General features: G+C 27.5%; 1 protein-coding gene across 9 annotated transcripts in view; it reads right to left on the bottom strand.

Moving 5' to 3' along the window:
* The window catches only part of LOC111681370 (cytosolic purine 5'-nucleotidase), a 74,926-nt gene that overhangs the window by 48,782 nt on the left and 11,703 nt on the right, over positions 1 to 14,441 (bottom strand). For 3 of the 9 annotated variants that reach the window (XM_023443127.2, XM_046947370.1, XM_046947371.1), the window contains exon 2: positions 9,712 to 9,928. The exons of 4 other annotated variants lie outside the window; for them this stretch is intronic. In XM_023443127.2, coding sequence (XP_023298895.2) covers positions 9,712 to 9,818 — 107 coding nt within the window. In that variant the 5' untranslated portion in view covers positions 9,819 to 9,928. Of the gene's footprint in view, positions 1 to 9,711; positions 10,166 to 10,557; positions 10,586 to 14,441 lie in introns of those variants that run through there. 2 more of the 9 variants (XM_046947369.1, XM_023443123.2) reach the window with 2 other exon arrangements.

The raw sequence follows: 14,441 nt of genomic DNA, 5'->3' as shown, positions 1-14,441 counted from the left end.
TGTCTGTCTGTCTGTCTTTATAGAAAATTTTATTTTTAATTTCTATCATCAATTACAGCAATTACTTGACAAAATGGCCTTGATGAAGAATATCCATCAAATGTCTGTCGTAGAAAATAGACAGTGTGATGAAACAGAAAAATAAGGATTTTAAATTTATTAGAGCATTTTTATCCCAGCAAAAATAAAACGAAGTACTTTCAAAAGAATAACATTTATCACCATTTCAGAAGTAGCTTTAAGTGAACGTTTTATAACTTCTGTAGAAGTGATGTTAGTTAGTTTGATTGAAAGAAGGATGTTTGATTGAAAGAAGGATGTATACACATCAAATCCGAATAAATACACCTAGGTCTCTATCGGCCCTGTTGGGCGCTCCTTAACCAGTGCTACAGGTGGGAATCGAAACCACCACCTCCGGTCTAACAGACTAGAACACAACCACTAACCTACCGGAGGCCAGAGAAAGTGATGTTTATTGAAAGTGATGTTTTATTGAAATCTTCTGAATTAAACCAATTTTATTTCTTGTTCGAAACCATAAAATCAGCTATAACTTCGTCAAAACGCATCAAAATCGAAAAACAAGCTTAATTTGTGATCACCCATATTTCACCTCAAAAATCGATTTTTTAGTCGAAAATATAAAATCGGCTATAACTTCGTTAAAACGCATTTAAATCGAAAAACAAGCATAATTTGTGATCACCCATATTTCACCTCAAAAATCGATTTTTTTTGTCGAAAATATAAAATCGGCTATAACTTCTTCAAAGCGCATCTAAATCGAAAAACAAGCTGAATTTGTGATTACCCATATTTTACATGAAAAATCGATTTTTTAGTCGAAAATATAAAATCGGCTATAACTTCTTCAAAACGCATTTAAATCGAAAAAGAAGTTTAATTTTTGATTACCCATATTTCACCTCAAAAATCGATTTTTTAGTCGGAAATATAAAATCGGCTATAACTTCGTTAAAACGCATTTAAATCGAAAAAAAGCTTAATTTGTGATCACCCATATTTTACATGAAAAATCGATTTTTTAGTCGAAAACATAAAATAGGCTATAACTTCGTTAAAACGCATCTAAATCGAAAAACAAGCTAAATTTGTGATCACTCATATTTCACCTCAAAAATCGATTTTTAAGTCGAAAATATAAAATCGGCTATAACTTCGTTAAAACGCATCTAAATCCAAAAACAAGCTTAATTTGTGATAACTTATATTTCACCTATAACTTCGTTAAAACACATCTAAATCGAAAAACAAGCTTAATTTGTGATCACCCATATTTTACATGAAAAATCGATTTTTTAGTCGAAAACATAAAATCGGCAATAACTTCGTTAAAACGCATCTAAATCGAAAAACAAGCTTAATTTGTGATCACCCATATTTTACATGAAAAATCGATTTTTTAGTCGAAAACATAAAATAGGCTATAACTTCGTTAAAACGCATCTAAATCGAAAAACAAGCTAAATTTGTGATCACTCATATTTCACCTCAAAAATCGATTTTTAAGTCGAAAATATAAATTCGGCTATAACTTCGTTAAAACGCATCTAAATCCAAAAACAAGCTTAATTTGTGATAACTTATATTTCACCTATAAATTCGTTAAAACACATCTAAATCGAAAAACAAGCTTAATTTGTGATCACCCATATTTTACATGAAAAATCGATTTTTTAGTCGAAAACATAAAATCGGCAATAACATCGTTAAAACGCATATAAATCGAAAAACAAGCTTAATTTGTGATCACCCATATTTCACCTCAAAAATCGATTTTTAAGTCGAAAATATAAATTCGGCTATAACTTCGTTAAAACGCATCTAAATCGAAAAACAAGCTTAATTTGTGATCACTCATATTTCACCTCAAAAATCGACTTTTTAGTCGAAAATATAAAATCGGCTATAACTTCGTTAAAACGCATCTAAATCGAAAAACAAGCTTAATTTGTGATCACCCATATTTTACATGAAAAATCGATTTTTTAAGTCGAAAACATAAAATAGGCTATAACTTCGTTAAAACGCATCTAAATCGAAAAACAAGCTAAATTTGTGATCACTCATATTCCACCTCAAAAATCGATTTTTAAGTCGAAAATATAAATTCGGCTATAACTTTGTTAAAACGCATCTAAATCGAAAAACAAGCTTAATTTGTGATTACCCATATTTTACATGAAAAATCGATTTTTAAGTCGAAAATATAAATTCGGCTATAACTTCGTTAAAATGCATCTAAATCGAAAAACAAGCTTAATTTGTGATCACTTATATTTCACCTTAAAAATCGATTTTTTAGTCAAAAACATAAAATCGGCGATAACTTCGTTAGAATGCAGCTAAATCGAAAAACAAGCTTAATTTGTGATCACCTATATTTTACATGAAAAATCGATATTTTTAGACGAAAATAAAAAACCGGCTATAACTTCGTTAAAACGCATCTAAATCGAAAAACAAGCTTAATTTGTGATCACTCATATTTCACCTCAAAAATCGATTTTTTAGTCGAAAACATAAAATCGGCGATAACTTCGTTAAAATGCATCTAAATCGAAAAACAAGCTTAATTAGTGATCAGATCACTCATATTTCACCTCAAAAATCGATTCTTTAGTCGAAAATATAAAATCGGCTATAACTTCTTTAAAACGCATCTAAATCGAAAAACAAGCTTAATATGTGATCACTCATATTTCACCTCAAAAATCGCATCTAAATCGAAAAACAAGCTTATTTTATAATCACCCATTTTTACATGAAAAATCGATTTTTTAGTCGAAAACATAAAATCGGCTATAACTTCGTTAAAACGCATCTAAATCGAATATCAAGCTTAATTTGTGATCACTCATATTTCACCTCAAAAATCGATTTTTTAGTCGAAAATATAAAATCGGCTATGACTTCGTTAAAATGCATCTAAATCGAAAAACAAGCTAAATTTGTGATCACTTATATTTCACCTCAAAAATAGATTTTTTAGTCGAAAATATAAAATCGGCTATAACATCGTTAAAACACATCTAAATCGAAAAACAAGCTTAATTTGTGATCACCCATATTTTACATGAAAAATCGATTTTTTAGTCGAAAACATAAAATCGGCTATAACTTCGTTAAAACGCATCTAAATCGAAAAACAAGCTTAATTTGTGATCACTCATATTTCACCTCAAAAATCGATTCTTTAGTCGAAAATATAAAATCGGCTATAACTTCTTTAAAACGCATCTAAATCGAAAAACAAGCTTAATTTGTGATCACTCATATTTCACCTCAAAAATCGCATCTAAATCGAAAAACAAGCTTATTTTATAATCACCCATTTTTACATGAAAAATCGATTTTTTAGTCGAAAACATAAAATCGGCTATAACTTCGTTAAAACGCATCTAAATCGAATAACAAGCTTAATTTGTGATCACTCATATTTCACCTCAAAAATCGATTTTTTAGTCGAAAATATAAAATCGGCTATGACTTCGTTAAAATGCATCTAAATCGAAAAACATCACCCATATTTTACATGAAAAATCGATTTTTTAGTCGAAAACATAAAATCGGCTATAACTTCGTTAAAACGCATCTAAATCGAAAAACAAGCTAAATTTGTGATCACCATATTTCACCTCAAAAATCGATTTTTAGTCGAAAATATAAATTCGGCTATAACTTTGTTAAAACGCATCTAAATCGAAAAACAAGCTTAATTTGTGATCACCCATATTTTACATGAAAAATCGATTTTTTAGTCGAAAACATAAAATAGGCTATAACTTCATTAAAACGCATCTAATCGAAAAACAAGGTAAATTAAATTATAACTTCGTTAAAACGCATCTAAATCGAAAAACAAGCTTATTTTATAATCACCCATTTTTACATGAAAAATCGATTTTTTAGTCGAAAACATAAAATCGGCTATAACTTCGTTAAAACGCATCTAAATCGAATAACAAGCTTAATTTGTGATCACTCATATTTCACCTCAAAAATCGATTTTTTAGTCGAAAACATAAAATCGGCTATAACTTCGTTAAAACGCATTTAAATCGAAAAACAAGCTAAATTTGTGATCACTCATATTTCACCTCAAAAATCGATTTTTAAGTCGAAAATATAAATTCGGCTATAACTTCGTTAAAACGCATCTAAATCCAAAAACAAGCTTAATTTGTGATCACTTATATTTCACCTATAACTTCGTTAAAACACATCTAAATCGAAAAACAAGCTTAATTTGTGAACACCTATATTTCACCTCAAAAATCCCTCTTTAGACAAACCTGTGTTAAAGTCATAACTTTTTCAGGTCTTTTTCAGTACTTCCATGGAGTAAATTCTACTTCTTTGGAAGTTAATTTCTTTTTGCTGGGGACATCCCCTATGAAAAACTTCTTAGGGTCTTTTTCAGTACTTCCATGGAGTAAATTCTACTACTTTTTTGGAAGTTCTTTTTTGGGAAGTTAAGTATTTGACAAATGATATATACATATTTAATATGTGTGTGTTTTGAAATAGTTATTTATACATATGTGTTTGTATTAAGTTTACAATTTTTTTGTTTTGAATTTTAAAATCAAGTATGAGACGAGCTCAAATCAATCCATTATTGAGATTAATTCAATATATGATATTATCATATTTAATATGTGTGTTTAAATACTGTTTGATTAATCGAAAAAGTTTTGGAATTTTAAAATCAAGTACGGTTCGAGCTCAAATCAAGCACATTTTGTTATTAATTTAATATTTTTCATTCTATAACAAATGAGATTAAATAAAACTGACAATTCTCCAAATAAGTAAATTTTTAGATAGCTTTTTGCATACCTACTTAACAAATCCGTAATTGAATCAAGTCTTATGTCTTTGATTTAAGAAAACCCATACTTTTGAAATCGCTCAGTATTTAAAGTATAATTTAAACATTAAAATAATTCAATTCTTTTTATGAAAATAGTTTTTTTAACTAAAAGGTCTTTTTTATCACGATTTTATTATATCATTTCTATATGTTATTAACATTAAAACATATTTCCCACTGTTCCTTTGCTAAAATTCAATTTGTTTTCCCCTTATGACCTTACATCTCAAGATCATGATGTCAGCATTGGAAATTTTGAAATGAGAAGGAAAATAAAAACTTTAAAATTTAATTTATTACTAAACATAAAGATTTTTTACTTCAATAAGCAACAAATAAGTAAATATATAAAACGAGAAATGTGTTTATTAGAGAAGTTTTAAAACAATCAATATTCATACCAAGACTTACGGTTTAACCTAAATAAATCTCTAAAGGCTCTCAAACACTTTGATTGCATTAAAGAAAATAGAGAAAATTATATAAGATTTTACAATGGAAAATAATAATATTTAAAACACATTAAAAAAGAAAGAAAATATAAATCTACAAACAAACAATCCTTTCTACACCATTTCCAATTACATTTCACATCTTTAAATTTTTAGTTTTCAAATAATATTTTTCGATTTTATAAACTTTTCATTTTTATTAATGGTAGATTTTCTTTAATACATACGCAAATTTGTATTCCATTTGGAAATGGTGTATAAGTCTCAAGGTCAGACGGCAAAAGAAAAAAAGTATTCCATTATATTTTAAAGACACATCTATTGGGTATCATGGTAACTAACACTCAATGATTAAGATATAGATACGTGTCGAGTGGTTAGAATATGTTAAGTGCTTGTATGTGAGACAACATTGACAATGAATGTAAGAAAAATAATTCCTCTTAAATGTAAAATAATATTGAATTACTTCAATTAACAAAATACAGTTAAACTAATACTTGAAAGAATTTTTCTGACAAAATTTCGAAATGGAAGTGGAATGTTATCTGTTCAATGATCGAAAAACTTCTATACGATTTAGCAAGTCGTCTTTATAAATCAAAGTAATTTTTGATGAATGATCTAATTGTTGAGTTTTTTGTTAGATTTATTCTCAGTTGTATTGCCACATATAGATGTTAATATAAAAAAATCTAATTGATTTTCGGAATAGAGCCTTTAATGTGAGATTAGATCAAAGAGCGGTCTTTATGGAATATAAAAGAATGATTCAAATCTTAAAAGAAATCATATCTGATGAACTCGATATACATATATAATAATTTTCAAAAGAATTCTAGTTTTCTATCAGAGTGATTATTTGGCGTGTGGGTTCAATTATGGACCAATGCTAATAATGTTAGATATTGATGTGATAGTTTCTAAATCTTATTTGGAAGTTCTAGTAAATTATGTCAGTAAATTTCGTGTTGACATTTCCGATTCAATTAAACTTGTTTATGATTATGTTTAAGCTTATTATGAAAGTTAAAAACATTTTATGCAACAATCCTTATATGGGGATTTGGGTCTAATATGGCCCGATGTTCACCAAACCTTAGGTTAGCTTAATAAAAAATTTTATTTCCATGATATTTGAATCTAATTTCTACGAAATCTTAGAGTTTCACTGTCCTGTCTACAGACTCTACATTCCTCTAAATCCACATGTCCAATTTTGTATAGCTATGCCCGCTGTGTGTCCACTCAGAATACGATTCATTATACTAACCTCGGACATGCTAATATTGAGGATGTTCTAAGACCTGCTCGCCTTAGGGTCACTACATTAGATCCTTTTTGGTTCTAGCCCCGTTTTAATAGTCTCTCGTTGTATCAATTGGTTTCGTTTTCGTCAGATTAACAATCTCGAGACCCCTTACATTTAAAACTATTAGATTCGATCTTTCATTGCCGACTACTCCCGAGTGACCTTGTACCCATTTGATGCCTTCCAGTAGTATATTTTTTGAGCGGATGTGGGGCTAGGCAATTGACCGATATTGTCCATTTTAATTATCAAACAAACCACACCAGTATAGTTTAGTTGCAGAAAGTTTTAGATACTTAGCTCCTATTCGGACCCTTTTATTTTGTAATAACGTTTAGATTTTGTCACACAGGCGGACTTGGATAGATCGTCTTAGAATACAATAAGATTCTAGAATATATATACCTTTGAAGGTATTGATGTCTTAAAAAGTAATGAAGGAAGCATATATCCCTGTCTTTCTAGACTTTTAGAAAAAATTGTGTTAATTGAAAACATGAGAGATTTAGGAGAGCTAGACATAATACGTTTCTTTTGAGATATAAATTTGTGATGTGTAGGACTATCACTATGCAAGATAATCATTAAGGTTAAATTGGATTGTTTTAGACAATGACATTCGTTGCAACTAATAAATTTCATTCTTATGTTTAATAATTTCTAACTTATTTCTTTGAGTGTAATTTCTTTTATAACAAATATCTTTTCAAAGCCATTAAATTTTAACTTTTATAACAAATAAAAAAGGGTTGTTTTCTTTAAAAAAAAACATGATTTATAATTCGCTCATTTATCATAAACAACAAATGTCGTTTGTTTAAACTGATAAAGAAAATATAAACATTAAGAAAGGTCAAGAATCTTACAAATGAAAAGAAAAAGAAATAAGTGAAAAGAAAAACACATAAAAAGGCTTTTAAAAGGAATTTTACTATTTTATCAATTTTTAAAGTACGATTTTATTTGATTTAATATTAATTAATATAAAAGAATTATATTTGTGTTTGCCAATCATGTTGGTTTTTTTATTATTAATCTTTAATTAATCTTTTCAAAAACATTGTATTTAATATTTTAATAAATAATAAACATATTCAAAAAAACAATCTTATCAATATTTATTAGCAATTGATTTAATTCAGGCATATCAATAATAATTTTAATCAATAACAAAGATTTTTTATAAGAAAATAAAGCCACAGTCTTTGAAATAGTTAAAGGCTTATTTTTATTTTTTTAATAATTATAAAAGAAATAGTTAAATAGAGAATTGTTTTAAAATTGTATTTAATGATTTCTACTTATGTTCCTACTAATATGAGTTTTATTTAAACAAATTATTTTTACAACTACACGTTTTAATTCAAACAATCAACTATCTGCAAATGTTGCCTCGCGTTCATGTTTTAAGGCAATAGACTTAGTTAATGTAAAAAAACTATAATTGTATAAATTAGTAAACGATTTTCTTTATTGTAAACAAAAACTTTAACTTTTCAAAGTTAATTTTTTCTTAAATCTACGCATTTAAATTCCTGTAATTAAAAGTGCAAAACTTTTGTTGTCTCGACCAACTTTGGTAGCAGTTGGTGAACGCATGTTCGTAATTACAAGTATAAAATGTAAAAAAAATAAAGACTCATTTGCCTTTTATGCAATTTTGAAAAGTCTCTATTTAGGGCCAGCAAATGCACACAATTTAAAGCTCATTAAATGGTCCTAAGTATTAGGATGGGATTGAAGCATTGTTATATGAAATACAATTATCAGTACATTTGATAATTGGCTTTTGAATGTGTGTTTAATTTTGGAAATAAGTTTGTAATAATGTAGTTAAATGCAGAATAATGTTAATTAGGTGAAAATGGCTCATTAAAGGGTCGTTTGCATTTCTTTGGTTTAAAAGGTAAAGAAGGTAAAGAAGTTACTTTTGAAAGGCAAACAGAAATGTAATTTTGTTTTCTCCAAATTAATGGGTGCTTTAGGTATGTCGGTAGTGATGTAATGTGGTAGTATAGATAATGTTTGATTAATACTAGAGGATCTAGTATGAAGACTCCTAGTCTAAACCCCTGGGACTGACGTGGTAGTCTGACAGACACCAAAAAATCAGAAAAATTAGATTTTTCAATTTGTATCTTGTCAATAAACACTGTTTAACATATATTGTCGTGTCGAAGTTAAAAAATCTAATATATAGACCTTTAATCTATCTATCTATCTATCTATCTATCTATCTATCTATCTATCTATCTATCTATCTATCTATCTATCTATCTATCTATCTATCTATCTATCTATCTATCTATCTATCTATCTATCTATCTATCTATCTATCTATCTATCTATCTATCTATCTATCTATCTATCTATTTATTATTATTATTTTAATTTTAATAATGTTTTCTGAAATTCGCTTTAAATTTAAGATATAAGATTTGATGGAAATTATGTAAGATTTGTTATATATGTATATATATTGAAAAAAATCGAGATATTGATTTTCTGAAATTCGCTTTAAATTTAAGACATAAGATTTGATGGAAATTATGTAAGATTTGTTATAGATGTATATATATTGAAAAAAATCGAGATATTTAACAGTCTTTTGTGAGAATAAAAAGCTACAATCTTGTTAAAACCTATAGATAAAGTTTAGCTCTTATAGATTAAACAAACTGGTATGATCCGAAAATGGTATAACAAATCCAAATCCCTTAATTTCATCAGCATTTTAAATTCTTAAATTATTAAACCTATATTTAGCTCATCGTGTTATAAACATTTCTTAAAAAGTTTCCACTGTAATCATAGGTCAAATGTGTTTTTGTAGGTCAAAAATCATTTAACTTTATATTTTGTTTATATGTATGTATGTGTTTGTTTATAAATAAAATTTCACAATATTATAAAAAAAATTTTCCTTTCATGACAACTAACAACAATAGTCTCTAGTCTCATTTCTTGAAGTGACTCATTATGGGAAAAATTTGTTACTTAACAATAACGTTAACAAACTTTAAATTAAACATATATCTTTACTTTACCTGTGATCTAATACTCTTTTATAACTATGAGCAACTGTATCAATCGCTGATAGACCATTTAATAGAGATTGTTGTTCCAATTCTTGTCTATCCTCTGCAGTGGCCATGTCTGTATGATTTTCACGTGTATTACTTGTTTTTAACGAATTTTCAACAGATTCTGTATTAAGTTTTGTTTGATTTGTTTGTATTTTTGTGGGAAATTTCTTATTAACACCTAGAGAATTTGAACGAGAACGTAAAACAGTGGAGGAGATGGTGGGGAAACCGGGATTCAAGATTTCAAAAGCATCTTGGGATATTTCAGGCATTTTTTTAATTATAAATTATTTTTTACTACACGTTTATAAAAATATTCACTAAAATATCTGTAGAGATCGTTTGATTTTATAACTTTATTTTGTTCTGTCACTTTTAAATATAACGTATGTTAAGCAGGAACGTCTATTTACAACTGCCAGTGGATGTAAAAATTATAAAATTTAATAATAAATTATGAACCGAAAACAACAAAAAAAAAAAAAGTATTTCCAAGATACGTTTAAATTATGCGGTACAATTGTTGTTGTTACTCTTATGGTTGATTTTATTTGTATTTGCAAAAAAAAAAAAAAAAAAAATCATGAATTTTTCTATTTATTCACATTGTTGTAGTAATTCGTATCTTATCAGTAGCAAAAAAAATATATAAAACCCTCACACGCTGAAACATTTTCACGCTCTGAGTTAGTTTGAACAATAACAAAAACAACACTTATCAATTTTTATTTTTTATTTTAATAATTAATTCAATGATTTCTTTATGCTCTTTTCTAGCCTTATTATTTTAAGAGATTTTTTTATTACGTTGTACTCTTTTTGTATTTAAGATTCCCTTAAATAAACAAATATTTTTCATATTTCGAATGTTGTCATTGCTTGATTTTTGAAAACTTTCAATCTGTCATTTACTCACTACCAATGGAGTTATTTAGCTTTAATTTGTTATTGTTTTTATTGCTCTTTAGTTGTTATCTTTGTTGTCACTGTATTTCCAAATAGAAAATATTTACCAACGCATTTGTTTATATGCGTCTCATTTTTTTCAAGTCAAGACGATTTTGTAAAATAATAATAAAATAGAATCGCAGTAGTTGTAGACTAATGAGTTATGACATGTTACAAGGGTTGAGTGTTAAGTTAAGTTTAAATTCTTTGATTCGATTTTGATTATCGATAGCAGGACTGTAGATCACTCTATAGTCAGAACTTTAGATCACCCAATATCCAGGACTAACATTACTTTATAGTATGCACTTAAGATCAGTGAACTATAGCTTGGCTATAGATCACTTTATAGTCTGTACTATAGATCACTCTATAATCGAGACTATAGATCGCTTTATAGTCCCGACTATAGATTACTCAATAGTCTGGACTGTAGATTACTCTATAGTCTGAACTGTAGATCACTCTATAGTCTGGACTGCAGGTAACTCTATCACTCTAGATTACTCAATAGTCTGGACTATAGATTACTCAATGGTTTGGACTATAGATCACTCTATAGTCTGGACAATAGATCACTCTTTAGTCAAGACTATAGACCGCTTTATAGCACCGATTATAGATTACTCTATAGTTTGGCCTATAGATGATTCTATAGTATGGACTATAGATGACTCTATAGTCTGGATTATAGATGACTCTATAGTCTGGACTATAGATGACTCTATATAGAGATGACTACTATAGAGTGATCTGTAGTCTGGACTATAGATCACTCCATAGTCTGGACTATAGATCACTTTATAGTCTGGACTCTATAGTCTTGAATATAGAGCAATCTATAGTTTGGACTATAGATCACTCCATAGTCTGGACTATAGATCACTTTATAGTCTGGACGATAGATCACTCTATAGTCTGGACTATAGATCACTCTATAGTCTGGACTATAGATCACTCTATAGTCTGGACTATAGATCACTCTATAGTCTGGACTATAGATCACTCTTTAGTCTGGACTATAGATCACTCTATAGTCTGGACTATAGATCACTCTATAGTCTGGACTATAGATCACTCTATAGTCTGGACTATAGATCACTCTATAATCCTTCTATAGTCTAGAATATAAATTACTGGACTATAAATAGATCACTCTATAGTATGGACTATAGATCACTCTATAGTCCTTCTGTAGTGTAGAATATAGATTACTGGACTATAAAACACTCTATATAATACAATTTTTGTTTAATTTATGCAAATTTCTATAGGAAATAGCATAAGGTAAATAAAATAATTGTCAAACTTTTTAAAACATTCCACCCCATTAAATCACTGTCAATTATTTCAGTATATATTAAAAATTCAGCCAATAATTATAAAACAAACCACGTACTCTCTAACATTAACTCAATGACATACAAAGTGTGTTGAATATAATAAAGTAAGTATGTGTAGACGCGCACATTATTAAAAAAGCAAAATTTGCATTTCAAATGTTATTTATGAGTTTTTTCTTCTCTTCAAGAAGTTTGTTTTGCTAAGTTTTTTTTATCTTCTTCCTTGTTTATCTTTAAATTTTAAGATTGACTTAAGAAAATATTAAAGAAAAAAGAATAGCAAATGCGTTTTTTTAATATTCAACTACTTTATCATATTAATGTCATTTTAGGCAATCTAAAGCATTAGTAAATATCACTCTTTTAGTTGTATTAAAGTTAATTTATAATTATTGTTTTATTTAATATTGTTGAAAAGCAAAAGTGTATTATTCAAGCATGATAATTTAAAATAATACTCTTAAAACCTTAGACATCTTTGACGTACAGAATTGTTTTAAACAAAAAAAAATATGATGTCATTATTTAAATAAATATAAAATACTTGTTGTATTTGTGTTCATAACAGCCTAGTGCAAATGCTTAAATTTATTTGAAATAAAATATTATTTTATTTTTGTAAAATATTTATAGAGTTTATCTAGTAATGTATTTATCTAATTTAGAAAATTGTAAATATTATTTTCTTGTTTAATACAACACATACATACTTTAGTTTTTATCAGTGGAAAGTTTTTATACTTATTAAAGTAGAAATGATTCTATAAATATACAAAATGATTGACAATTTAAGGAATAGAATAATGTAAATTGTTAGAAGAGATCAGTACTGTAAGTTACGATTTAGTTTACTCTCTAGCCTGAACTTTAGAACATTATTTTTATGGTCTATAGTTTGGACTATAAGTTTACTCTATAACTAATCCATAAATCACTCTATAGTGTAGACTATAGATCATTGCTTTAGCTATAACTCACTCTATAATTTAATGTCTGGACTGTAGAGTGATCTCTAATATATTTAATTCATTCTGTAATCTAATCTACGGATCATTCTATAGTTTGAAATACAAATCATTTTAAAGTTTTGACTACCACTCTACAGTTTGTATTACATATTATTCTATAGACTGAAATTTAGATCACTCTAAAGTCTGTATTGTACATCACTCTCTGAACTATAGATCATTAATTCTGCTCTATGATCACTCTATAGTCTGGTGTCTATTATATTCTCCATTCTGGACTACAAAGTGATCTATAGCCCCACCTTTATAGTCTAGACTATAGAACACTGCATAGTCTGAACTATAGGTAACTCATTAGTCTGGATTATAGATCACTCTATAATTTGGACTACAGATCATTCTATAGTCTAGACTATAGATCACCCTAAAGTCTGGACTATTGTTCACTCTGTAGTTTTGACTTTAGCTAACTATTGAGTCTAGACTATAGATCACTCTATAGTTTGGACTATAGATCACTCTATAGTCTGGGCTAAAGATTACTCAATAGTGTGCACTAAAGATCACATTATATTATTTTCTAGTTTTGACTATAGATCTTTCTATAGTCTAGGCTGTAGATCACTCTTAATAATAGTGTGGAGTTAAGATACCTTTATAATAAGAACTCTACAGTATTTACTAAAGATCACAATATATTCTTTACCATAGATCACTTCATAGTCAGAACTATAGATCACTTCATAGTCTGAACTATAGATCATTCTATAGTATACATAGACCTTGATTTTGACAATTGTATTAAATTTTACCAATTCCTTAATTCACCAGCAACTCTCGTATGTCATCAGATATCATATTAAACAGTTACTATGATTAAATTATATAGTTTTAAGATAAGATAGTAAAGTTAAAATTTTGAAAGAAACTTTACTTCATCATGAAAGGTATTTTAAAATTTTTTGTTATATTTGCCGACACCATTTATATTTTATAGTTATTTGCACAAAATACAACATTTGTTTTATCAAAAATTTTTTAATTTAAATATAAGTTAAGTTTAAGTTCTTTAATATATTGAAATTTCGTTAAATTATTTAGTTATTTCAGCAAAATATTCCATTATTTAAATAGTTATAATTTAATTTTTGTTGTCAAGTTCCACACAAGTCCATAAAACACTGGTTTTTATAAAAAAAATCTAATTTAAATACATTTTAATGTATAGCCAACCACACAACTTTTTAAACTAATTGCAACAGCATTAACTCATATTTTTGGATACACACTAAATCTAAAAAGATTTAGAGATACAAATATTGAATTTAGCACTAAAATTTGTTTAATTAAACATTATAGTTCGATGAGGTTTAGAATAAATATTTATGTTTGAAATTTCATGTAAAAAATAAATTGTATAATTTTGTTTTGT

The sequence above is a fragment of the Lucilia cuprina genome, chromosome 3, assembly GCF_022045245.1.
Source record: "Lucilia cuprina isolate Lc7/37 chromosome 3, ASM2204524v1, whole genome shotgun sequence".
Lineage (NCBI taxonomy): Eukaryota > Metazoa > Arthropoda > Insecta > Diptera > Calliphoridae > Lucilia > Lucilia cuprina.
This window is presented reverse-complemented; position numbering and strand designations above follow the sequence as displayed.